Genomic DNA, 25,082 nt, shown 5'->3' on the forward strand with positions numbered 1-25,082 from the left:
CCTGCAGTGCGGTCCAGGCACTCCCCTGCACGCGCCGCGGGGGCCCTTTCCTGCTCCTTCGGAAAAGTCTCGGGGCCGGAGCGGCGCATCCCGTACATTATTCATGCCGCCGCAAGCCCCGGCGGTTGGGTTACAGCCGAAGCCCAGCTGCCAGCACCGCGCTGCCCAACTCGCTGGGCACCGCTGGAGGCAGGAGGCAGCTCCCACCGGGCTGTGCCGGGGCTGCCGTCCCGCCGCCCCAGCGCCATGCCAAGCGAGGGGCCACCGGCGGCCGAGGGAGCCACGCATGGGCACGTGCCTTGCCGAAACCGGGCGCAGGTAAATATCCTCCCGGGGCAGGCTGTGGGGTCGGGAGCTGGACGGTTTGCCAGGAGCCGTCTCGTGCCGGCACGGGGAATTGTCTCCCAGGGCCCCACCGGGGCCAGAGCATGAGCTCCCACCACCGCCGGGATGGTCGGCAAGAAGGGGGAGCCCAAAAAGGATGCGGACGCCAAGGGGAAGGGGGGCAAAGGGAAAGGAAAGGATGGCAAGAAGGGCAAGAAGGAGGTGCCCAGCGAGTCGGAGGAGACCTCAGACGTGGAGCTGCTGAAGGCGGAGGAGAGCGAGGAGCCGGAGGCGGTGGAGGAGGAGAAGGACGAGGAGGAGGAGGCTCTGGAGGAGCCCAAGAAGGGGAAAGGGAAGGAGAAGAAAGGGATGCTCAAGGGGGTGGTGGCGAAGAAGCCGGGCCGGGGGAAGAAGGCGCAGGTGGAGCCGGAGGAGGAGGAGGGCGAGAGCGATGCCGCGCCGGCCAAGAAGAACCTGAAGGGCACTTCCAAGCTGGTGATGGGGCTGGCGGCCGACAACGCCAAGAAGAAGAAAGGCGCCAAGGGCGCGGAGGCCAAGGCTCAGTCCAAAGCATCCACAGAGCCCAGCCCGGCCGAGGAGGAGGAGACGTCGGTGGCGCCGAAGGTCCGAGTGAAGCAGAACCTCCGCAGCACCTCCAAGCTCTTCTTGGGCTTCAAGAAGCTGGGGCTGCCTCGGCCCAAGAAGGGGCAGTTCAAGAACACGTCCCGCTTCTTCTGGGGGCTGCACAAGCACAGCACCAAGAGGAGGAAGAAGAAGAAGAACAAGGCGGTGCTCAAATCCACCTCCAACCTCATGGTCCGCTTCAAGCGCGTGGGCAAGAAGAGGAAGGAGGCGGCCAGCAGCTCCCCGCCGGCGAAGCCGTCCTTCCTGCTGCTGCGACGGGGCGGGCAGGCGGCCGAGGATGGAGCGTCCCTCTTCCGCCGGCGCCCGGAAAGGAAATTCAAGCCGCGGGCGCAGGTGCTGAGCAAGGCGGCCGCCGCCACGGGCTGGCTGGCCAGGAAGGTGCTCTCCCGGCGTGGGCGGCTGGCGGGGGGCGGCCGGGCGGCCGACGCGGCCTGGCTCTCCCGTATCGGTGCCAAGAAGCTGCCGTTCCCCGCGGAAGACGAGATCCTCAGGCACCGGGCCAACATGAAGCGGATCCCCGGCGGCGGTGGGCTGTCGGCCTCCGGCGCCGCGCGGCACAGCCAGGAGAGGCACGGCAGCACGGTGCGGCGCCCGTCCCGGCGGTGCTCCCGGCGCGCGCCTGCGGAGCCGTCAGTGCCGCACTACGGGTGGGCCGAGGAGGAGGATGGAGCCTACAGCCACCGGCGTGGCTATGCCAAGGAGGAGGATGGAGCCTACAGCTCCCGCCATGGCTACACCAAGGAGGAGGATGGAGCTTATGGCTCCCGCCGTGGCTGTGCCAAGAAGGAAGACGGAGCCTATGGCTCCCGGCGTGGCTACGGCAGGGAGGAGGATGGAGCCTACAGCCCTCAGCGTGGCTACGCTGAGGAGGCTGGAGCCTATGGCCCCTGGCATGGGTACACTGAGGAGGAGGAGGATGGAGCCTATGGCCCCCGCCATGGCTATACGGAGGAGGAGGAAGGCTACATCCAAACCCCATCCTACCCAGCGGGGTACGACTTCGAGGACACGGTGCCGACCCCCTACACCGACTACCCCGGCTACGAGGCGGAGGAGTACGGCTTCTACGGCGGGGTTTGGGAGGAGGGTGACCCGCCGGGGCACCCCTACGGCTACGCAGAGCTCGAGGACGAGGGGCCGTTTGGCGCCGGGTCCCCCCTCACCCTCTATGACCCTTACAGCAGCGACCCAGAGTATGGCGAGGAGGCAGCGGGGCCCTTCGGCTACAGGGGGGACCCCTACGAGGACTTTGAGGAGCCCCTCGCCGGGGGGTACCCTGGGGGCGAGTACCCCCAGCACCGCATCCAGTACAGCGAGGGGGGGTGGGCGCCGCACGCCCAGTCCTCCTGCAACCCCTACGCCCTGGCCCTGGAGGAGATCGCTGAGGCTGAGGAGCCCGAGGAGTGGGAGGAAGAGGAGGAGGAGGAGGAGGAAGGGGAGTACCCCTTCTCCATCCTCAGCGCCTCCTCGCTCCGCGGCATGCGGGAGACGCTCTCCTCCAAGCTCTCCCTCAATAGGAAATTCAGGCTCTTCCCCCGGCCCCAGGTGAAGCTTTTCGGCAGGGACCGCCTGGACGTCACCCTCCCGCCATCCCCCCACCTGCCCAGTGCCCGCGACGACGATGACTACGATGAGTACGAGCCGCCGCCACCACCACCGGCAGCCGTCGGCCCTACGGCATCACCGGGACGCCGGGTTTCGGCAGCGCGGGCGTGCGGGAGCCCACTGGGGCAGTTCCTCCAGCGCTCCCTCTCGCAGCCCCCCAGCCGCCCGCCGCGGGGCGCAGGGGGATTCCGGGACCCCCGCACCCCCCAGCCCTCTTACAGACGCTCCAGCCGCAGGCTGGCAGGGATGGAGAGTGCCGGCTCGGGGGGCCGGGACCCCCCACCACGAGCATCTCCGGTCAGAGACCCTTCCCCACCGGCGGGTCCCTGGGGGCAGCCCCCTCCCCGAGAGCCGGGGGCTGCGCGGCGGCCATCGCTCCGGAACCCCTTCGCCAACCCTGGGCACCCGCCATCGCCGCCGCCAGCCCAGCAGCGCCATGGCAGCGTACGGGGCGAGGGCCCGCAGCGATCCCCCTCCCTCGGGGCCAGCCTGCGGCGGTTCAGCCCTGAGCCCCCTGCCCCACCGCCGGCTGCCCCCCGCTCACCCGGGCTGGCAGGGAGGCATTTGGGGGTGCCCACGGTGGGGTCAAGGAGACCCTTGTCCCCACGGCCGTCGCGGCGGAGCAGCCCCCCTGGGCTGCCGCTCCCCCAAGCCTGGCCCCGGCTTCCTGAGCCCCCCACCAAGGCTGTGAAGCCGCTGCAGCGGACCCCCTTCCTGGCACCAACCTCCCGCCCTGGCAGCCGCTGCCTTGCCCCCCCTGGCCCCTCCTGGGACGAGGAGCTGCCCCCATGGCAGGGTGCCGTGCGGAGTCTCACCAGAGTGCCCCCCCCACCCAGCCCTGCTCCTGGCACCCCCAAAACCTTCATCCAGCGCATTGGGCAGCCCCTCGCTGGCATGGCCCCTCGCTCCCCCCCAGCCGAAGCAGGGGGCCGCAGCCCCTCCCCAGGGCGCTCCGTGGGGCAGTCCCTGGCATCGCTGCTCGTGGGGAGCATGGCCCCCACTGAAACCCCCTCATCCCCACCGCCCGCCTGCCGTCCCCCCTCCCGCTCACCCTCTTCCCCCCGACGCCCATCCCGGCGCGATGGGAGCACCCGCAGATCACCGAGCCCACCGGCGGGGCGCCAGGGCTGGGCCGACACTGGGCGCCCCGTCCTCCCCTCCGTCCCACGTGGCGACCGGAGCCCCTCACCGCAGCGTCACGCCTCTTCTCCGGCACCCCGCGGCCGAGCCCCCGGCTCGCCGGCAGCCCCCCGCCGCAGCGCTCGTGCCCCAGGGCCAGCGGAGGCCATCGAGGGCGATGGGGCGGCCAGGGAGGAGGGCGCGGGGCGCTACGCGGTGGTGACGCCGCAGGTGCAGAGGTTGGGCTCCTTCCGGCGGGCATCCCGCATGTACAAGCAGCACTGGTCCACGCAGCACGTCGTGCGGGTGCGGGAGATGCCCGACGCCTGGACGGCCGAGCAGGGTCTCCCCCGGCAGCCCACCCAGCGTGGCCGGCGGTGGGCGAGCCAGCGAGGAGCCGACATCACCCGATACCTGAGCCAGTGCTCACCGGCCGCCGGCTGGCGGGACAGGCACCCCTGGGCGGACGGGTACCTGGGCACCAAGCAGCCCTGGCGCAGCAAGGTAACGCCGGTGGGGAGCTCGCCATGGGTGCCGGCGGTGGGTTGAAGCTGGGGGGCTAGCCGGCAGCCGGAGGGACCGGTGATGGGGTGGCGTGATGAGATGGCTGCTGGCTCACCGGGGCACGAAGCCACCGGTGCTGGGGGTTTGCAGTGCTCAGGGTGGGGGGGAAGCGGGTATGGGTGCACTGGGTGCTGGCGGGGGTCCTGATGCATGGAGAAGGCTGGAGGGGGGGCGGTCATCGCCCGTTGCGTGTCCCCCCACCCCCGTGCACGGCCCCCTCGGGGACACCTGACTCTTGCGTATGGAAATGCTGAGACCCGATCTCGGGCTGGGACGGGCACGGGTGACATGGTGACCCGGCGGGTGTCCACTTTCCTGCCCGCCGCCTGGCCGGCCGCCAGCGCGAGCTCCTGCTGTCACCCGCTACGTGTCACCCACTCCATGTCACCTACTCCGTGTCACCTCTGTGCATGGCTGTGGGGCACGGCCATGGGGAGCATCCCCAGCCCAGTGGCTCAGCCCCCACCACAGCCTCCTTCCATCCTCTCTGGAGGTGCCACCCTGCCCAGGGGTCTCCGTCGCTCACCCCTCACAGCCCCCGTGGGGGTATGGGTGAACCGTGGGGTGTTGTGGGGGTGGCAGAGCCATCTCCACTTGTTCCTGCTTGCCCTTGGTGAGTGGGACTGGGGCTCTCCAGGACCAGCCTGTTCTGGGATGGTCCCCAGGGACACCTTGGTGGCCCCGTGGTCCCATTTCCAGCCCTGCTGCTCTCCCTCAACATGCAACGCTCTTGCCAGGGACCTGTTTTGGTGCCGTGGGGTGTTTGGTCGGGGTCCCTGGTGTCACCAGCTGTGGGCTCCCTGGTCTGGGGTCACCGATGGTGGTTTTGGGATGGTGGTGGTGGCTGGGTGGGATGCTGGAGGGGGTCGGCATGTCCTGCAGTGACAGAGCCGGGCTGGGTCACTCCATGCAGATGCAGTCGCTGTGCAGCCTGCCCATCGTGCGGTACCAGGAGCCGCAGGAGGAGGACGGGCTGGAGGACATGACCCAGCTGGAGTGAGTGTCCCCATCCCCTTCGCCACCCACTGTGACCCAGCACCACGGCGGCCAACAGGGCTGCAACCCCCGCTCCAAGCACCCCACGGCCCCCGCTGCTCCCCAGCCCATCCCCTTCCGACACGGGATCTGCTCCAGCCTCCCGGGGCTGGGGATGCTGGGGACACACGTGGGGACAGCAGACACCTCCTGTCCCCCCACCACCCGCTAATGCAGCCTCTGCTCCACACCAGGGACCTGCAGGAGGCCGCGGTGCTGAGCAACATCCGGACTCGGTTTGAGCGCCAGCTCATCTACGTAAGCTTAGGAACCCATGGTGTCCCCCAAAGATCCTGAGTGTGGGGTCTTCAGGGGGGTCATCTCTCTCCGAGCGCCCGCAGCCCCACGCCTCCCTCTCCCGCAGACCTACATCGGCAGCATCCTGGTGTCGGTGAACCCCTACCGGCTCTGCAACATCTACGGGACGGAGCAGGTGCTGCAGTACGAGGGCAGAGCACTGGGCGAGAACCCGCCGTGAGTACCAGGCTGTCCCTGAACACCCTGCGGGGGACAGGGGTGCTCCTACCCGCCCTCACCCGCCCCTGGGTCCTACAGCAGCCCCTGGGTGGTCCCAGGCCCCCAAGGACCCTCGGTCGCAGGGTGGAGCAGCAGTATCCATGTGTGGGGCTGCTTGGGGTGCAGCGGGGGGGCCCTGTGCCGGGGTGACACGGCACCACACCCCCCACCTCTGCTTCCCCCCTACCCCAGGCACCTCTTTGCCATCGCGAACGTCGCCTACTCCAAAGTGATGGATGCCAAACACAACCAGTGTATCGTCATCAGGTGGGACACAGCTGTCCCCCGGCACGAACCCCGGGGTGGCCCCTAATCAGCGCTGCCCTAATTGCTGGGGTGCTGCCACCAGCCTGGCCCGGCCCTGGGGCCACGAGTGGCTCTGGGGATGGGGCGCTGGGTGCATTTGGGATGGGCGCACCCCCTCGCCACCCACTCCACTGCTGACGGCCCCGGCCGTGTCCCCCCTTTCCATGTTTCAGTGGGGAGAGCGGCTCGGGGAAGACCGAAGCCACCAAACTGATCCTGCGCTACCTGGCAGCCGTCAGCCAGAAACGCAGCACTGCCCCGCAGGTAGGGTGCTGCCCTGGGGACACCCCGTCCTATCCCTTGTCCCACCTCCCTGCGCTCTCCTCCACCCCCAGCTCACGGCTCCACCGCTCTCTCCTTGTCCCCACGCTTCCACCTGGACCACGGCAGATAGAGGTACTGGGGGGGATGCGCAGGTCGGGATGGTTCAAGGGGACTGAGCATCGTGGTGGCATCTCTGCCACGTCACCCCGGCTGCGGGGGATGGCGGGGGTGGAACGCCGGAGCTCGGTGCACGGTCGTGCATGGGGTCCTTGTGCTCTCCCGCATCCTCATACAACCCAGCCGTGGTGCACACCTGGAATTTTGGCACCCATAGGGCAGGAGGTGGCAGGGAGGGTGGGGTGGTGACAAGGGGGCTCCCCCAGATGTGGGGGCAACCCGTGGTGTGTCAGGGTGCCCGGGCTGACCCCACGGCTCTCTCCATCGCTGCGGCAGATCCTGGAGGCGACCCCCTTGCTGGAATCCTTCGGCAACGCCAAAACCGTGAGGAATGACAATTCCAGCAGGTTTGGGAAATTTGTGGAAATCTTTCTGGAAGAGTAAGTAATGCTGAGCAATGCCTGCACACAGTCGAACCCCACCCCCTGTATGTCCCCCCCTGCCCTGGGGGTGCCCAACCCAGCCCCAGCCCCGCTGCCCCTTGGCTCTGGGAAGGGACGCTTTTGGGGAGAGGGTCCCCTGAAGACAGGCAGTGTTTGCTGTCCCTGGGGTGGGGGCAGGGATGCTGTCCCCTGGGCTGGCACCCTGACCGCTCCCAGTCCCCGTTCCCGTCTCCACGGCTCATCCCACCCTCCCTCAGCCCCGCCGATCCCGACGTGGGCTGCGGGGTATCACCCTGGGGTGTTGCAGCTCCAGCCCTCGCTCGGGCGCTGGGTGCGAGCACCTCTCCCAGCCCACCCATCCCTGATGGAGGGCACCTGGGGACCGGCACCGACTCCCCATGTGCCAGGGGCAGCATCGGGGCAGGGGTGGGTGCCACGGGGGGATGCACACCGCCTGCCCGCCCGAGGTTGCCAGCCGGGTGCCCACTCTCGCCCCTGCAGCGGCTCCATCTGCGGTGCCATAACCTCACAGTACCTGCTGGAGAAGTCCCGCGTGGTCTTCCAGGTGGGTGGTGAGGGGTCCTGGGCTCTGCCCCACCTCGGCTGCCCCCACCCCAGCTTGGTCCTCTGCTCCCCAGGCCAAGAGTGAACGCAACTACCACATCTTCTACGAGATGCTGGCAGGGCTGCCCGCCCAGCAACGCCAGCGGTACTGCCTGCAGGGCGCCGAGACCTACTACTACCTGAACCAGGTACTGTACCCCTGCTCGACCCTCCTGTGCCACCTGCTTTGTGGGGGGCTGGCTGAGCCTGCAATGCCGGCGGGTTCCTGAGTCCTCCTGGATTTGGTGTGCGGATGGAGAGGGTGCTCAGGGCAGGGTGTTGTCCCCCCCACCCCTGGGTGCTGCCCCCCGCTCCGGGACCCACTGATGGCATCGAGGGGTCTGTGCCAGGGTGGGAACTGCGAGATCCCCGGCAAGAACGACGCAGAGGATTTCCGTCGTCTGCTCAACACCATGGAGGTGCTGAGCTTCAGCGTGGAAGAGCAGAACAGCATCTTCCGCGTCCTCTCCTCCGTCCTCCACCTGGGCAACGTCTACTTCGAAAAATACGAGGTACCCGAAGCAGAGCCAAGCCACGCTCCTCAGGTCTGATTCGGGATGCGGCAGAGGATGGAGGGGGGGTCACTGCATCCCACCGTGTCCCACAGACCGACTGCCAGGAGGTCGCCACAGTGGTGAGCGCCACGGAGATCCGGACCGTGGCTGAGCTGCTGCAGGTGTCCCCCGAGGGCCTGCAGAAAGCCATCACCTTCAAGGTGACGGTGAGCGTGGGGGGGTCACAGGGAGGGGGGGACCACGGCTGGTGTGGCTAAGACTCCATTGCGCTGTTGGTTTTGTCCATCCCAACCAGGAAACATTGCGGGAGAAGATTTTTACCCCCCTGACCGTCGAAAGTGCCGTGGATGCCAGGTAGGGGGAAGGGGGGGCTGTGCTGCATGGGGGCACGGAGGAGTCTGGTCCCCCCAGGGACGGGGCGGGAGGTGAGGTGCCGGGCTGGGAAAGGGGACAGTCGGGTCCCCCAGTGCAGGTTAGGCTTTTTGGTGATTAAAACTGCAGTCCCAAGGGCTGCCCCGTCGTGACATGAGGCTGTGATAGGTGCTGGCTGTGGTGGTGAGGGTGTGTGCCACATTGTGCCGTGTTGTGTCGTGCCACGTCGTGTCGTGCCAGCGTTCTGCTCGTCTGTCCCCTTCCCAGGGATGCCATTGCCAAGACCCTCTACTCCCTGCTCTTCGGCTGGCTCACGGACCGCATCAACAAGCTGGTGTACCCGCGGCAGGAGGCCCTCTCCATCGCCATCCTGGACATCTACGGCTTCGAGGTGAGCAGGATCCCTCCCAGCTCCGTCTCCCTGGCCGCAGCCCCGGGGCTGTGAGGTCTCAGGTGCTTTGGACCTTCCTTCTTGCAGGACCTCAACTTCAACAGCTTCGAGCAACTGTGCATCAACTACGCCAACGAGTACCTGCAGTTCTTCTTCAACAAGATCGTCTTCCAGGAGGAGCAGGTGCTGGCTCTGCCCCGTGCCGAGCACCACTGCAGTGCCAGGGGCACGGGGCTGACGGAGTGCTGACCCCACAGGAGGAGTATCTCCGGGAGCAGATTGAGTGGAAGGAGATCCCCTTCAGCGACAACCAGCCCTGCATCGACCTCATCTCCCAGAAGCCCTACGGCATCCTCCGGATCCTCGATGACCAGAGCTGCTTCCCCCAGGTGAGGGGCTGCCTGATGCCAAGATGGTGAGGTTGGCAGCACCGGGTGGTCACCATTCCTGGGGTGACACCATGGCCCAGGGCTGCTCCGCTCCTCAGCTGTCCTGGACAACCTGGGAGACCCCCCGGGTTTCTCCAGGCTGGACAAGCCCTGGAAGGTCCCAGGTTGGTGTCACTGGAGCAAGTTCCCCCAGAGGACTTGCTTTTGTAGGAATTACTGAAAACCCCCTCCCAGCTGCCCTATAAAAGAGAGAAGGGTGGTTGCACCCTCTCTGCCAATGGGGAAACTGAGGCACAGAGCAGCAGATGCCCGTGACCACACGACTGCTCGGTGGCAGAGCTGAGAGCAGGGTCTGGCTGGTTGTCCCCGGGGCTGCCAAACTGCCCGAGCTGCGTCTCACCCCTGCGTCCATCCCCAGGCCACCGACCACACCTTCCTCCAGAAGTGTCACTACCACCACGGGACGAACCCGCTGTACACGAAGCCGAAGATGCCGCTGCCTGAGTTCACCATCAAGCACTACGCGGGCAAAGTGACCTACCAGGTGCGCAGTGGTGGGAGGCTCAGGCTGGGGTTTTAAGGAGGGTTAAAGAGGAGGTTTATGGGGCTGATCCTGCACCAGGAGGGTGAGGAGCAGCCCAGGGGTTCTGGCTGGAGGCTGAGACCAGCTCCCCACTCACGATATCCTGGCCTGGAGCTCCTCACCTTCCCCTGCCATGGCAGCAGGCTCCTCACCGCAAGGTTTTACTCTTTGCCAGGTTCACAAGTTTTTGGATAAAAACTACGATCAGGTCCGACAAGATGTGCTGGACCTGTTTATCAGCAGCAGGACCAAGGTAGGGCCCTGCCCGGCCCTAGCTCTGTGACGCTGGGGGGACGCTGAGCACGGATAGCCCCCTTCCATACACATCACTTCTCATGTTCCCAAGCATGTGTCCCCATGGCTGGTAAAGCCCAGGAAGACCAGGAGCAGAGGATGCCTCCAGCTCCACCCTGTGCCTTCTTCCCACAGGGTTCTCTGGGCTTCGACCCCCTCCAGCATTGGCACAAATGAGCACGTGGGCTGCTCTTGCACGTCCCCATCTCCGTGTCCATGTCCATGTCCATGTCCATCTCCATCATCTTCATCCCCATCCCCATCTGGGGAACCCAGCCACAAATAGGGGATGTGACTTACTCAGGGCTGGGCAAAAAAAGCAGTGGCTGGGCTGGGAAGAGGAGCCAGGAGAGCTGTGCCATCCCAGCCACCTCCCTCCTCCCTAACCCTTCCTGTCTCCCCAAGGTGGTGGCCAACCTCTTCTTCGGCCATGCCCAGGTGATGGCCCGGCAGAGGAGCCTGGTCAGGAGAAGCAGCACCAGGACGCGGCGGTACAAGGCCCCCACAGTGGCCGCCCGGTTCCAGCAGTCCCTCCTGGACCTAGTGGAAAAGATGGAGAGGTCAGGGCAGGCAGGGTGGGCAGGGCAGGCAGCCTGGCCACGCACCGGGCTGGTGGGAGCATGGTGACAGCCAGGGTGGCCAGGCTGGCTTCGTCCCCAGTCCCCATGGCCAACAGGGTCTCTCCAACGCAGGTGCAACCCCTTCTTCGTGCGCTGCCTCAAACCCAACAACAAGAAGGTGAGAGCTGGCCCAGGGCTTTCCTGCCTGCAGCGATGCCAGTGCTGCCTGGGGGATGATGCTGGAGCGTGGTGGGCGCATGGTGGGTGGGGGTGTGTCCGTGTGGCTACCGAGCCTTCTCCCCATCTTCCCCCCGCAGGAGCCGGGGCTCTTCGAAGCCGACGTGGTCAGCAGCCAACTGCGGTACTCGGGGATCCTGGAGACCATCCGCATTCGCAAGGAGGGCTTCCCCATCCGCATCCCCTTCCTCGTCTTCATCGACAGGTGCCTGGGGGCTGTGGGTCGGGTGCCACTGTCCCGGCGAGGGGAGACCACAAAGCGTTTTGGGGCAGCATTTGGCCCAGGGGTTCCCCCACAGTGGGAGCTGGCAGCCCCACTCTTCGGTGGACAGCACTGGGAGAAGCTGGCGCTCATCGCCACGGGGATGGTCTGTGCCAGTGTCCCAGTGGAGTCTGGCACGCTGACGGTGTCGCGGGTTCACCCAGGTACCGCTGCCTCGTCGACATGTGGTCCAACGTCATTCCCAACGGGGCCAACTGCGTGGAGATGCTGAGGAACCTCTGCCCCGTCAGCCCCAGCATGTACTACGTCGGTGTCAGCAAGGTACTGTCCCGGGCCGGGGGCTCAGCTCCGGCAATGCCCAGGAAAAGGCGGCCGAGGCTGGGGGAGCTCACGGCATCTCCCCTTTCCCCAGCTCTTCCTGAAGGAGCAGCTGTACCAGGCGCTGGAGAGCAAGCGAGCCCGTGCCCATCACCTGGCCGCGCTGACGCTCCAGCGCTACGCTCGCACCTTCTTCATCAAGAGACGCTTCCGCTCCCTGCGCCGAAAGATTGTCCTTCTGCAGAGCCGGGCACGGGGCTACCTGGCCAGGTGGGGGTGTCAGGGCAGTGGCGGGTGGGTGCTGGTGGGTGGCAGAGGGTGATGGGTGCCTTCCTGCAGGCAGCGGTACCGGCGCATGCGGCACACGCTCATCAAGTTCAGGTCGCTGGTACACATCTACGTCAACCGCCGGCGATACCTCAAGGTAAAGTGGGGCTGGTGCATCCTGGGGGGGTCCTGGGCACCTGGTCCCAGCCTGCTGCATGCTTGGTGGTGGGTCCGGGGAGGGCACAGTGGCATCCCCAAATCCTGAGTCCCCCGGCTCCATCCCCACCGCCTCCTCGACGCTCTGTGGGGCATGGGCAGTGCCTCTTCAGGGTAAAAGCCCGGTGATGCTGGCGGGGTGATGGCACCCCAAGGGGTCACGCTGCCTCCGTGTCTCCCTCCATCCCTGCGAGGGCTTAGCGCGGCTGCTCTGCTTGCAGAGGAAGGAGGATGCCCGCCGTCGGGCGGAGGAAGAGAAGGAGAGGATGAAGCAGGTAACGGGGTGCTGGCGTGCGGCACTGGAGGAATGCACATGTGTGATGCACGTGCAACCGTGCAACCCGCGTGGCTGTGCCCTCGTCCCCTCCACGTGCTCGCCCATCCCCACGCTGCTGGCCAGGGCACCCATGGGTGCTGGGGCAGGGAGCAGCGTGGCGAGCGGGTGCATCCCTGCGCTGCACCGGCAGGAGCTGACGAGGAGGGAGGTGGTGGACGTCACCCACTTGGAGATCCCAGCTGAGCTGATGGGGCTGCTGGAGGCTGCTGCAGGTGAGCAGGTCCTGTGCCGGCACTGTTCCCAGTCCCTTGTCCCCATTGCTGGGGCTGTGCCGTAGCCGCCCCATGTGCTGTAGCTGCCCGGGAGGTGAACGCCGGCTGCGTGGTCCTGGTGCCGCCACCGGTGCTGCAGCCCGACTCCCAACTCACCCTCCCACTCGACATCAACGACTACCCCATGGCCAAGTACGTGCGGGGCCACTTCCAGGTAAGGCGGGCGCCGCGGCCCCGGTGGCGGGGAGCCTGTCCCGGCGGGCAGCCGGCTTTCGGGGAGTCCTCGGCGCCCGGGTCGTGGCTGAGCGGTTAGGTTCAGGGTCCCCGCGGCGGCTCTGCCCGGCGGCTCCCTGCACCATCCAACCGGGCTTCGCCCCGGCTTCGGTCCTGGGGATGCCACGGGGCGTGAGAGGGGCCGGATCCGGGGCGGCTGCGGTGCTGCGGGGAGCCGGCGGTGGCCTCCTTCCCTCCCTGTGGGTTCCTGTCGTCTCCAGAGGCCGGGGGGACCCCCGCTGAGGTTATCGGAGAGAGACCCGCCGAGCCCTCCTGGACGCCCGACGCGGGGCGGATCCGGAAACGCTGGGGCGGGAGACCAGGTCGCTTTGCCCCCGGGACCCCAGCCCCATTCCCAGGCGCTTTGCCCCCTTCCTCCTCCTTGGCCCCTATTTTCGCCATGTGTTTCCCAGTCCCTGGCATCCCAAACAACAGCGCTGGGGCCGGATCCTGCACCCCAGCCCCTTCACAGCCCTGTAGTCCCCATCCAGCATCGCCACCACGCTCAGCGCCGTGGGGCCGGCCCCTCGTGCTCTGGGGCTGTCCCCAGGGCCCGGGTAGCCACGGGTGTGGGTGTCACCGCAGGAGCCGGCGTTCGGGATGCTGACGGCCCCGCTGGTGACCCCCCTCACCCGGCTGGATGAGGAGCTGTGCCACGAGGCGCTCAGCCTCTTTCAGCTGGTAGGCAGGACAACGTGGGATCCAGCACCGTGGTCCCCTGCCCGCTCCTTGCCCGGGGCCGGAGGGAGGACCTGGCTGTCCCCATGGCAGATCCTGCGGTTCATGGGGGACCCGGGGCTGGGCGGCCCGCAGGAGACCCTCTTCGGCAACTACATCGTCCAGAAGGGGCTGTCGGCGCCGGGGCTGCGGGACGAGCTCCTGGCACAAGCTGCCAACCAGGTCTGGCGTAACACCAACGTCAACAACGAGGAGCGGGGCTGGCTGCTGCTGGCCACCTGCCTCAGCGCTTTCCCCCCCTCCGCCGCCTTCGACAAGTACCTGCTCAAGTGAGCTGGGGCTGGGGCTGGGGACTGGGGCTGGCTGGGATCCTTGGGGACAGCCTGGTACATGTGCCGGCAGACACTGCCGGGACTCTCCGGGGGCTCTCCAGGTGCCCAGGATGCTGCCCAGGTCCCTCCAGCATCCTTTGGGCCAGCCTGGCACATGCGCCCAGGATGCTGCCCAGGTCCCTCTGGGAATGCTCTGAGGTCCCTCCGTGGTCCCCAGGGCCAGCTTGGTACACATGCCTGGGGATTGTGCTCAGGTCCCTCCAGGACCCCTCTGGCCAGCTTGGCGTATGTGCCCAGGATGCTGCCCAGATCCCTCCTGCAGCATCCCCCCTTCCCGCAGGTTTGTCTCTGACTACGCCTTTGCCGGCTACAAGCCGGTGTGCCAGCGCAAGCTGATGCACGCCATGGCGCAGTCGCAGCTGGGTGCGGCGGCCGCCCGCACCTACCCACCCTCGCTGCTGGAGTGGACGGCGAACCGGCAGCAAGCCAGCATGGCACTCGACCTCCACTGCTTCAACGGTGCGGGGCCAGGGGCACGATGGTGGGGAGGGTCGGGCCCGGCTTGACCACCCTGCCATCGTCACGGGCAGGAGGGGGCCGGCACGATCCACTCACTGCCCGCCCCTCCCCAGGAGACCAGTTTTCCTGCCCCGTCCACTCCTGGAGCACAGGCGAGGACCTGGCAGGGGATGTCTTGAAGCACAGGTACCTGCTGCCTGGGCACCCCCCACCCAGTGGGGTGAGCACAGGGCACAGCATCACCCTGGAGCCATTTTGGATGACCCCAGGACGTGGGAGCTGGAATGCCCAGCTTGTGGGCAGGATGCCCCCACAGAGCCGGGGCACTGCTGGCAGCCCGTGCCTGTCCCCAGCGTCCTGCTGTTGGCAGGGGGCTGGCAGAGGGCTGGCGCGGCTGGTCCGTCGCCATGAAAGCAGGTGCCCAGTGGGCTGAGCTGGCCGGCCATGACTATGTTCTGGACCTCATCTCTGACCTTGAGCTGCTCCGGGGCTTCCCCAAGCAGAAGTCCGGCTTCCTCGTCGCATGGGAGGGGGCTGAGAGCCGCGGCGGGGACAGCCGGGCGTAGGTACCCGGACAGGGATGGATCCCCCACCGTGGGGCTCGTGGGGAAATGCTGGAGCGGCGCTGGAGGGGTGCCGGCAGAGGCGTGGGTCAGGGTCCTGGGTGGGAATCTGGCACCCAGTGGGCACGGGATGAACACGTTCTCCCTCTCTGCAGGGTGCTGGGACACGGCTTGGATTTGGATGATGTGCCTCCTCCCCCAGCTGTGAAAGCCCCCACGCTGCCATCCACGGAGGCATATTCCCCCCACGGTAGGGCATCAGCCCCCAGAGCTGCTGATGGCGCCGTGCCGGTGAAACTGCCACCAGCGGCTCATCCCTCCTCGTCCCCCAGCAGACGGGGAACCTGGGGAGCCCCGGAGCCAGAAGGGTCTGGATCGGTACCTGGACAGCCTCTTTGACCCCGTGCTCTCCTATGGCAATGGGGTGAGAGACGCGTCCCCCTGCCCAAGGCAGAGGGGGTCCGGCATTTTGGGGGTGCAGGCGGCTTGGCCTCCGTCCCCTGACGCCTGCTCCCCAGGAGCTGGAGAAGCCGGCCGCCGTCTCGCAGAGGATGAAGGGAGGAGGTGGTGCAGGAGGGGGGGATGGCGGCGGTGCCGAGCGGAGCGAACCCCCCGTGCCCCCGGAGACGCGTCAGCCGAGGAGTGAGCACCCCGAGCACTCCTGCATCCCGATCCAGCTCCCTGCCTCAGTTTCCCTACTTGATCCCTGGCTCCTGGTGTGGGGACATCCCCACGCCCACAGCCCTGTTACGGGGCTGCAGGATGCTGAGCTCTCCCCCTTCACCATCGCAGGTGCGGAACCAGCCGCGTCCCCGCAGCACCGGGCAGATGCCAGCCAGCCGCCTGGGTCCCCGGTCAGTGGGGCAGGGACAGGGGCACTGGGAGGGGTCACTGCCAGGCAGCTGTCCTGGGTGGCTCCCCAGGGACGGGGGCAGCTGGTGGGGTGCCGGCTGCTCACGGCGCGGTGTCCCTCGCAGGGCAGAGCCACAGCGGTGACGCCAGCCCGCGGCCCCCAGCCCCGGCCCTACTTGCGGAAAGCTGGTAAGGGGTACCGGTGCCATGGGGTGGCAATGGGGGCTTGTGGCACTGAGCTGTGCCCCAAGTGTGAAGGTGATGCCTGGACTCCTCCTGAGCCACGTGCTTGGCCCTGCAGCACCTGTGGGCCAGCGGTGGCCGGATGATCTGGTGCGACATTCCCGGCTCAACTCGGAGCACATCCCACGGCCAACGCACGACATCCGCAACATCATCCGGCAGTGCCAGCCGGCCCCGCGCGGCTCCCAGCCCCCCAGGTACCCACCCCAGCCCCAAGCCGACCATGTGGGTACATGTGTCAGCCCTGATGCCAGGGTACAGGCGATGCCAGGGTACAGGTGATGCCACGGTGCTGGTGATGCCGGCGTACAGGTGATGCCAGGGTGCAGATGATGCCGGGGTACGGGCAATGCCGGGGTACGGGCAATGCCGGGGTGCAGGTGATTCCAGGGTGCTGGTAATGCCAGGGTGCAGGTGATGTGGGGTGCTGTCTCCACAGCAAGCTCTTTGGGAAGAAGCTGGACCCCCACGAGGAAGCCATGCAGATCCTGAAGGAGCAGCTCTCAGCAGCCCAGGTGCCAGTGGCTGCGGTACAGATGCGGCCACCCCCGTGGTGCCCCCTGTGCTGGGCTGGGGGAGCTGCCGGCCCTGACCGCAGCCCGCTCCACCTCGCAGGGGCCCAAGGAGATGGTGGCTGCGGTGAAACCCGTCACCACCAGCAGGTACCAGCTGCGAGCACCGACAGGGCGTCCGGCAGCCACCCGACCCCCAGGTATCGCAGGGCAGAGCTGTGGCACTGGGGTGGTCGGGGTGGAGTGGGGCACCTCGTCCTCCTCGGTGACACTGGGTGTTGCCTGGTGCGGGTGGGCACAGGTCCAGCTCTACAGCATCCTCATGGGATAGCTGCTGTGCCCGGCTAAGCCCTCCCTGCCCCACAGCTGGCCCGTGTGCCTCAGTTTCCCTGGGTAGAGAGGGGCTCTCAGTGGTCCCCCCAGGGACATGCAGAGCTTTCCGTCCCTTCGCAGTCTCCGTCTCGCGGGAGCTCCCGTCCGAGGGGCAGCAGGTCCAGACCCAGCTGCACCGGAGCTGCAGCGAGGACTTCTACACCTACCACAACGTGCCCTGGAAAATATACATCCGCAAGGAGGTGCAGGGACAGGAGTGGGGACATGGGCACAGGCTGGCATGGAAAAGCTACGCGCTAAAGTGGGCTTTTCGCCGAGCCCTGGGCACTGGGGGTGGGCGACAATGGCGAGCTGGGCTGCTCTCCCTCCTGGCAGGTTTTTTACCCCAAGGAGAGCGTCAACAACCCGCTGCTGCTCGACCTCATCTTCCGGCAGGTGAGGCACCGGGCTGGCCCCGCAGCCGCCCTGGGGATCCCCCGGGAGGTGGGGTGTCCCCCCGCCTCAGCTGCCCCGCTGCTGCTCATGGCCTTCCCCAGATCTTCAACGACACGCTCTCCGACACCTGCATCCGGATCAGCCAGGAGGAACGGATCCGCTTGAAATCCCTATTCGGTAACCCTCGCCCACACCTGCCGCGTCCCCCGGCTTGGGGGGGGGTCACACCTGGGGGGTCACACCCAGCCACTCCGGTCCCCATCCTCATCGCCGGGGCATCTCCAACTGGCTCTGCTTAAAGCCGGGGTCGTTTCGCCTCCAAATGCAAGGAGCTCCCTGCGGTTTAGTGCTCCACAAAGTCACGAGTTGTGTCAGGTCTCAGCCAGCCCTCCTGCATTACGGGGTGCCAGGCTGGGGCAGGGGATGAGCATCCCGGCTCTGGTTGGGAACCCTGCATCCGGATCCTCCCCGGGGTGGAGGGGACACACTCACTATGGGATATTTCTCCCCACAGCGGAAAACAAGCTGGATTCTTTCAGCCCCGTGGCCACGGAGAGCGTCAAAAGGGAGATCATCGCCGCGGCCCGCGACGGCTGCGAGGTGTATTTCTCCCGTCTCTTCCCCGCCACGGTGAGGGTCCGGTGGCGAGGTGGGTTGGGGGAGACGAGGGCGGCAGTCTGCGGCCCCGGCTGAGGTGGTGTCGGGGCCCGCAGGGCAGCGTGGGGACGGGCGTGCAGATCCTGGCCGTGTCTCACGCCGGCATCAAGCTGCTGCGGCTGGTGAAGGGCACCAATGTCCCTGGGGAGCAGCTGCGGGTGCTGCGGGCGTACAGGTAATGCCAAGGAGCCCAGGTGGCCGGGGTGGGATGGGGGCCATGGGTGCCGGGTGTTTCAGCCTCCCCTCGCCCTGCCCCAGCTACGCCGACGTGCTCTTCGTGACCACCCCGTCCAGGAACATGCTGGAGTTCAACCTGCGCAGCGAGAAGCTCATCCTCTTCTCCCCCAGAGCCCCCCAGGTCAAGGCCATGGTTGACCACTTCATCACGGAGCTCAGGAAGGTGGGGGCTGCCACGGGGCTGGGGGGCATGTCCTGGGGGCTGGACCCTGCCTGCGTGCCCACGTTTGGAGGGCCAGAGTGGACAGAGGATGGCACCCTGCAAATGGGACCATGCCTGGGGCTGGGGGGGTGTGGGTGGGGTGGCACCCTGGAGTGGTGGTTCTGTGGCTGTGGGTGCTTGAAGACCTTGTGCTGGGTGGGATGTGGATGTGCTGCGTGCTCGCGCTATGCCAGCCCCCAATGTGCCCAGGACTCCCAGTACGTGGTGGCCGTGAGGAACTACAGCCCGGAGGACAGGGACCAGCTCAGCTTCCACAAAGGAGACATCATCCGCCTGCAGCCGCCGGGGCGCCCTGAGAGAGGTGAGCAGCCCCAACAGCCCACCACGCTGAAACACCCTCGATGGGGGGCATGGGGGCAGCAGGACTGATGACTTCACCAGCCCCAGAGGTGTCCGTGCCCTGGCCTCGCATGCCGTGACACCCCGTGTCCCCATGATGTCCCCGCAGACCACTACTATGGCTGCGTGGTCCGCAAGAAGGTGATGTACCTGGAGGAGCTGAAGACGGGCACCCAGGATTTTGGTGGGTGCCCTGCTGTCCCCGTGCGTGTCCTGGGTGTGCGTACACTGTCCTGAGCCCTGTCTTCTCCTGGGGCTGGGGCATGGGGCAGGGTCCTGCCTCTGCCACCCCTCAGCAGGATGGTTTGGGCTCTTTTTGGCATTGACCCGATGCAGGGGGATGCTCCCCTGTGGTTCTCACCCTGGGTGGCACCGTCTGCTGCCCCACATCCCTGTGGCTCCTGGTCTGTGCCTTTACCCTCAGCAATGCCAAACCACAGCCGTTTCCAGCCAAAACCCGCGGCCAGACTCCCTGGAAAGGGCTTGGGGTGCAGGAGGCAGCAGGAAGAGGCTCTTTGGGGCCAGCCCAGGTCCATACCCACCATCTGCCTGGCACAGGGTGGAAGTTTGGGGCCATCCACGGCAGGTCAGGGCTCTTCCCCACCGAGTACGTCCAGCCCGTCGCGGCCCCCGACTTCGTCCATTTGCCAGCCGAGAGGAAAGAGGAGCCCAGGGACAAGCAGGGCAAGGTGGCAGCTTCGGCAGCCGTGGCTGTGGCCGTGGCTTCTGCTGCTGTGGCCCAGAAGCTGGAACGGAAAACTGAGGTGGGTGCTGGCCCAGGGCTGGCACTGATGCAGTGCCAGCTGTGCCCGGTGCCCACCACCCTGCTCCGCAGGCGTCCCCAGCCAGCACCACCTTCGTGGAGGGTTTGGAGGGTGACAGTGGCAAGTGGGTCGGGGACGGCACAGGGACCTGCCCCATGCTGGCCTTCGCCCGGCGGTATTTCCGCGCGGCGCGGCATGGGACCACGTGAGTGCCCGGCGGTGGGATGGGGACACCCCGCAGTGGTGACACCTGTGCCCACCTGCTCCCTTGTCCCTCTCCCAGGGAATCCTGTGGGATGAAGGCCACGAGGGATGTGCCTCGTGTGCTGGAGATGCTGACGTTCACCAAGGTACGGAGAAGCGGGGTGTCTTGGGGTGCACTTGCCCGCTGTCACCTATGGGTAACTCCCCCCCCCCCCCCGAGGTCTCAGCGTGCGTGGGAGCTCCCCGAATGCCACCCCAACACCCAGCCCACCCCTCTGGCTGCTCCTGGGAGCTGACTCTCTCCCCCCAGACCCCCATCCAGGAGTCACTCATTGAATTCGTGGATGGTGGCATCAGCAAACTGGCCGCCGAGGCTTTCCAAGGTAGGCGGGGGGCACGACCGCCCTGTCTCCCCACCCCATGGGCCGTCCTCAGCCCCATCCTCAGACGAGGGTGGGGTTAAGACCAGGCTGGGCAGATGGGGTGGCCTCGTCGGGGGGTATAGCTCCTCACCCCTGCTGCCCTGTGGGTTGTGGTTTGGGAGCCTGGGATGTCGGCCATGCCCAGGGGACCATGTCCCCAGGGAAGGGATGGGGTCAGCTGTGTCACCATGTGGCTTTGTTGTCCCCAGCCGTGATGAAGTTCATGGGTGACCACCCTCTGCGGGGGCAGACGGAGCTGGACGCCGTCTGCACCATCCTCAAGGTAAATCCCCCGCGGAGGCGGCGAGTCCCGGGGGTGGCAGCTGGGGATGTCCCCAGCTGCAGAGCGAGCCGTGCCTGTCCCCCAGCTGTGCGCGGAGCACGAGGCCCTGCGGGATGAGCTGTACTGCCAGATCATCAAGCAGATCACCAACAACACCAGCTCCAAGCCGTGAGTCCCTGCACCCGTGTCATCCAGCAGAGGCTGGCACTAGGAACACGTGTCCCCAGCTGGGCTGAGCCACCCCAGTGTCGGGGGTACACCCAGGGACCCCATCCTTGCAGCGGGCTGTGCTGCTCCCCAGGGTGGTAGGTGCCATGGCAGCTGCTGCGGGCACCCTCGCCCTCCCCAACGGCTCAGCCTCAGCTCTTCCCCCCAGGGACAGCTGCCAGAAGGGCTGGAGGCTGCTCTACATCCTCGCTGCCTACCACAAGTGCTCCGAGGTGCTCCAGCCCTTCCTCCTGGCCTTCCTGCAGGATGCGAGCACCCACCTGGAGCTGCCTTTCCATGGTAGGGGCTGTGCATGCCCCAGGGTGCTGGGTGCATGGCGGGGAAGGACACCCAGGGGTGTCAAGGGGCTCCGGAGATGTGGCTGACCCCCATCCTTCACCCCGCTCCCCGTCCCCGCCAGGCATCGCCAAAGCCTGCGAGCAGAACCTGCGGAAAACCCTGCAGTTCGGCGGCCGCAGCCTCTTCCCCAGCAGCATGGAGCTCAAGGCCATGGTGGTGAGACCGGGTGCTCATGGGTGCCTGTGGGGCGTGGGGCAGAGCTGGTATCAGCTTGAGATTCCTACCAGGGGTTCGGAATCCCCTCCATGGGCTCAGGATCCCCCCCAGACTCTGCCCTGGGGCTGAGCCGATGGCCCCTCACTGGCACAGGGAGCCCAGTCCTTTGTGGGGGGCTGCTGTCCAGGGACACCGCTTTGGGGGTGCCCTGAGCTTTCAGGGGTTCCCAGCAAGGACGTGCATGTGGGGTAGGGGGACATGATGGCTCACCCTGGCAGGATGGGCAAGATACAGGATGATCCCCATGGGATGGTCCCTGCGGGATAGCTTGGGGATTTGGGGTGTCCCATGGGGTCTGCTGTGCGAAGGGCCCCCCTGCACCCCACCGTGCCCCCCCACACAGGCTGGACGCAGTGCCAAGCGCCAGCTCTTCCTCCTGCCCGGAGGCATCGAGAGGCACCTCAAGATCAAGACGTGCTCGGTGAGTCGCAAGCGGCTCGGCGCGCCCTGGGCTCATGGTGATGCCCTGGTTGTGGGCACCCCAAGGGTGCGGATGCTGGGAAGGGCTGCACCCCTCAGCTGTCCCCAAGCTGGAGGACTTTGTTCTCCGGGAAAGGGAGATCCCTTCCCTGGGAAGCCGCATGGGACGAGCCTCAACGCAGGACCCGTTGGTGGCCCTGAGCGTGGCAGGGGGACGTGGCAGCGCCCCAGCTGCCTGTCCCCGTGCCCAGGTGGCTCTGGATGTGATTGAGGAGCTGTGCTGCGAGATGGGGCTGCAACAGCCGGAGGCTTTCGACGAGTACATCCTCTTCGTGGTGACCGACGGAGGTGAGGGGCTGGCAGGGATGGGATGGCCGTGCCGCTGGCGGGTGCCACCGCGGCGGCCACGCTCAGGCTCCCGGGGCGGTGCAGGGCAGAGCGTGCGACCGCTGACCCGCCGGGAGTACGTCCTGGATGTGGCCGCCGAGACCGAGCACCAGGACACCAGTTACACCTTCTGGTGCCGCCGCGTGGTCTGGAGCCAGCCCCTCAAGTTCGACAACGAGCTCTACGTCACCGTCCACTACAACCAGGTTGGGCCACCCCACCGGGCTCCCCTGGGGCCACCATCCCATGTACCCCGCAGCGTCCCTGGTCTCCGAGCCGTGTCCCTGCCTCTGTCCCCCCCAGGTGCTTCCCGACTACCTCAAGGGACTGTTCACCGTCCTGCCGCCCGCGAGGCCGGGAGAGCAGCACTTCCCGCACGTGGCCAAGCTGGCCGCCCTCCAGCACCGAGCCAAGGACCGCCACCACCTCCCCACCGCGTACGCCCCGGGGCAGCACGGGCACGGGTGTGGGACCCGCTGGCCAGCACTGGCCCTAACCTCCAGCTCCCTGCAGGCGGGAGGTGCAAGACTACGTCCCCCCGCAGCTTTTCCGCCTGCTTAAGGTCCAATCCTGGCTCCACATGGTGACCCAGCACATGCAGCAAGCCCAGGCGCTCAGCGCCCACCAGGCCAGGGCACAGGTCCTGGGTGAGCAGGAATGGGATGGAGACATGGGATGGGGAAGTCGCAATGCAACTCTGCCAGGGATGCAATGCTAATGAGGATGCAATGCTGATGGGGATGCAATGCTAACAAGGATGCGATGATGTTGGGGATGCAATGCTAACGAGGATGAGATGCTGCCCAGGATGTAATGCTGCTGGGTGGCTCCTCCATGGGAGAATGTGGGACAGATGCTGCTTGTGTGGGGCAGGACCACAGTGGCAGGGAAGGGCAGGCTGCTCCCAGGACCCGTGCCCGGCCACCTGCTTTCCCTGCAGGCTGCACCAGAGCACCTTTGCTGCTCCTGGGTCCAATACTGCTCCTGATCCAGAGCCTGAACAAGTGCCAAGGCTCTGGCAGCCGACCCAGCTCCTGCCAGGCATGGGGCTGGCTGGGACCCTCAGCAGAGCTCCTGTGGGTGCGAACCACCCCAGGGCCATGGCAGGAGGGGGTGGAAGTGGGCGCTGATACCTCATCCTCCACCCCACAGGGCTGCTGAGCGCCTACCCCATGTTCGGCTCGTCCTTCTTCTACATCCAGAGCTGCAGCAACAACGCCATCGTCTCGCCCTGCATCCTGGCCGTCAACCAGAATGGCCTCAACTTCCTCAGCAAGGAGACCCACGTAGGTGGGGGTTGCGGGGGGGAGCTGGGGCAGGGGCACAGGGTCCCGTGGGCACCACCTGGCCAGGGGAAGCCATGCTCCTGCCCAGCTGCTCCTGCTGCAGGGACAGAGCCCGGCAGCACTGTTAGATATGGAGGCAGGTTGGGGTGATGTCCCTCTCCGAAGCAGACAGGGACCCCGGGTTTGGCCCCAGCAGGCCAGGTCTGCCCGTGCCCACCCTGTGCGGAGGCTGCATCGCTGGCACCCTCCGTCCTGCCCCTGTCCGCACCCGCTCCAGTCCTTGGTCCCCTCGGTGGGGTTCCCAGGTCCCCAGGGCGTGTGGGCCACCCCCCTGTCCCCCCCAGGAGCCCATCGCCAAGTTCTCGCTCAAGGAGATCCAGTCGACACGGACGCAGCGGCCGACGGCCGGATCCAGCTACCCCTACGTGGAGATCACGCTGGGCGACCTCCTGGCGCAGGGCATCACCCAGCTGCAGCTGGAGCAGGTAGGGGACACCCGGGGAGGGGGACAGGGGGTCCGGGGGGGCTCTGCTGGGGCTCCCGTGGTGCCAACGTGTCCCGCCTCGGCAGGGCCTGGAGCTGTGCCGCGTGGTGGCCGCGCACATGGAGAGGCTGCTGGGAGCCCGGGAGAAGAGGCTGACGCTGCCGCCCAGCGAGATCACCCTGCTCTGAGCCCGCCGCGGGGGGCACAGGACACATCCACCCCGGGGGGGGCCCCAGTCCAGCCGGTGGCTGCCGGCCCCTCCGTGCTGCTCGCGCCTCACTGTCGTTCTTGGGGTTTATACACGCCCGTCAGCCCGGCCCGACTCGGCCTCGATGGTTTTGTGCTGCGCTCGCTGCTGGGGGGGAAAAAGGTGCTGCCCCCCGTGCCTCAGTTTCCCCCCGTCCCCGTGCCTCAGTTTCCCCCATCCCCGTGCCTCAGTTTCCCCCCGTCCCCGTGCCTCAGTTTCCCCCCGTGCCTCAGTTTCCCCCCATCCCCGTCTCCCCGCCGGCAGCCCGGGATCGTGTTCGGGAAGCCCGTCCGGGAGCGCGCGCCCCCGCGTGACTCCCGGCCGGCTGTTCCGCTCCGCCCACCCGCCAGGGGGCGGTAGCGCCCCTGCGCCGCGCGCCCGCAGGCACCTCGGCGGCCACCCCAACCGCTCACTAACCCCCCCACCCTACCAACCCCGCCGCCGCTCCCGCTAGGCCCCCCGCACCGCCCAATCAGCCGCTGGCTCGCGCCGCTCGCGCCTGCCCCCCCGGCCAATCAGCGCCGAGCCGGAGGCGGGGCGGGGCGTCGCGGCGCTGCCGGTACCCGTTACGGCGCGAGGCGCGGGCGGAGGTGGCGACGGCCCGGCGGGGCGGGGTCGCCGCGTCGCCGTACGTGCGTCCGAGGGGCGGGGCCGTGGGTGGGGGGGGGGTGGTGGCGGGGCGCGTGCGCGGCGGGGCGGGGCGGGCGCGGTGGGCGGGCCCCGCGGCGATCCGGGATGTCGGGCTGGCTCCTGGTGACGTAGCGCGCCGCTCGCGCCGCGGGAAGGGCCGCGCGAGACCCCCCGGCCGCCGCCGCTGCCCCATCCCCCCTCCGCGCCCCCCCCTTCCCCCCCCCCCCCCCCCATTCCCTCTTCCCTTCCGCCATGGGCAGCGCCGCGGCGGCGGGAGCGGGCAGGGTGCCGCGCCGCGCCGGGGCCGCCGCTGGGCATGTGCCAGGCCCGGCCGCCGCGTGAGCGCCGCCGCCGGCACCGGCAGCATTGTCCGCACCCGCCCCGGGCGAAGCCGTGAGTGTGGCGTCCGCTGGGCCGTCCCTGTTCTCCCGGGAGGGGCGTCGCGGCGGGAGGGAGGGGGACGGGAGCCGCGGGGCCCGCCGGGTTGGGGGGGGGGGGGGGTGTCCCATCTCCCCGGGGCG

General features: G+C 67.6%; 1 protein-coding gene across 1 annotated transcript; it reads left to right on the plus strand.

Annotated features, from left to right (window-relative positions):
• The first annotated feature begins 450 nt into the window (after window positions 1-450).
• On the plus strand, window positions 451-23,872 carry MYO15A (myosin XVA). The gene is made up of 63 exons (XM_086622043.1): window positions 451-4,197; window positions 5,171-5,253; window positions 5,487-5,550; window positions 5,657-5,766; window positions 6,001-6,075; window positions 6,288-6,378; window positions 6,832-6,935; window positions 7,440-7,503; window positions 7,577-7,690; window positions 7,892-8,053; window positions 8,149-8,262; window positions 8,352-8,410; window positions 8,696-8,819; window positions 8,907-9,002; window positions 9,077-9,208; window positions 9,627-9,752; window positions 9,967-10,044; window positions 10,491-10,645; window positions 10,778-10,823; window positions 10,963-11,087; window positions 11,309-11,426; window positions 11,518-11,693; window positions 11,763-11,847; window positions 12,128-12,181; window positions 12,374-12,455; window positions 12,539-12,669; window positions 13,314-13,409; window positions 13,500-13,735; window positions 14,079-14,257; window positions 14,371-14,443; window positions 14,628-14,819; window positions 14,976-15,070; window positions 15,153-15,244; window positions 15,339-15,462; window positions 15,613-15,674; window positions 15,798-15,861; window positions 15,974-16,112; window positions 16,355-16,445; window positions 16,531-16,627; window positions 16,881-17,002; window positions 17,136-17,195; window positions 17,297-17,372; window positions 17,710-17,825; window positions 17,909-18,027; window positions 18,111-18,252; window positions 18,502-18,613; window positions 18,761-18,835; window positions 19,210-19,415; window positions 19,487-19,620; window positions 19,699-19,765; window positions 19,930-20,002; window positions 20,251-20,324; window positions 20,410-20,492; window positions 20,701-20,831; window positions 20,953-21,047; window positions 21,451-21,528; window positions 21,779-21,875; window positions 21,960-22,120; window positions 22,218-22,351; window positions 22,428-22,561; window positions 23,067-23,200; window positions 23,545-23,685; window positions 23,771-23,872. The coding sequence occupies exons 1-63, from the start codon at window positions 451-453 to the stop codon at window positions 23,870-23,872; spliced, it is 10,521 nt and encodes a 3,506-aa protein (XP_086478169.1).
• Window positions 23,873-25,082: the final 1,210 nt, after the last annotated feature.

This window comes from Tauraco erythrolophus, chromosome 17 (genome assembly GCF_009769465.1).
Source record: "Tauraco erythrolophus isolate bTauEry1 chromosome 17, bTauEry1.pri, whole genome shotgun sequence".
NCBI classification, from domain to species: domain Eukaryota; kingdom Metazoa; phylum Chordata; class Aves; order Musophagiformes; family Musophagidae; genus Tauraco; species Tauraco erythrolophus.

Bases quoted from the DNA above. Each gene is read 5' to 3' on its own strand.
- MYO15A (XM_086622043.1), top strand. From the start codon at position 451: ATGGTCGGCAAGAAGGGGGAGCCCAAAAAGGATGCGGACGCCAAGGGG. The intron at 8,263-8,351 runs GTGAGCGTGGGG...CATCCCAACCAG, and splicing joins CCATCACCTTCAAGGTGACG to GAAACATTGCGGGAGAAGAT. The intron at 12,670-13,313 runs GTAAGGCGGGCG...GTGTCACCGCAG, and splicing joins ACGTGCGGGGCCACTTCCAG to GAGCCGGCGTTCGGGATGCT.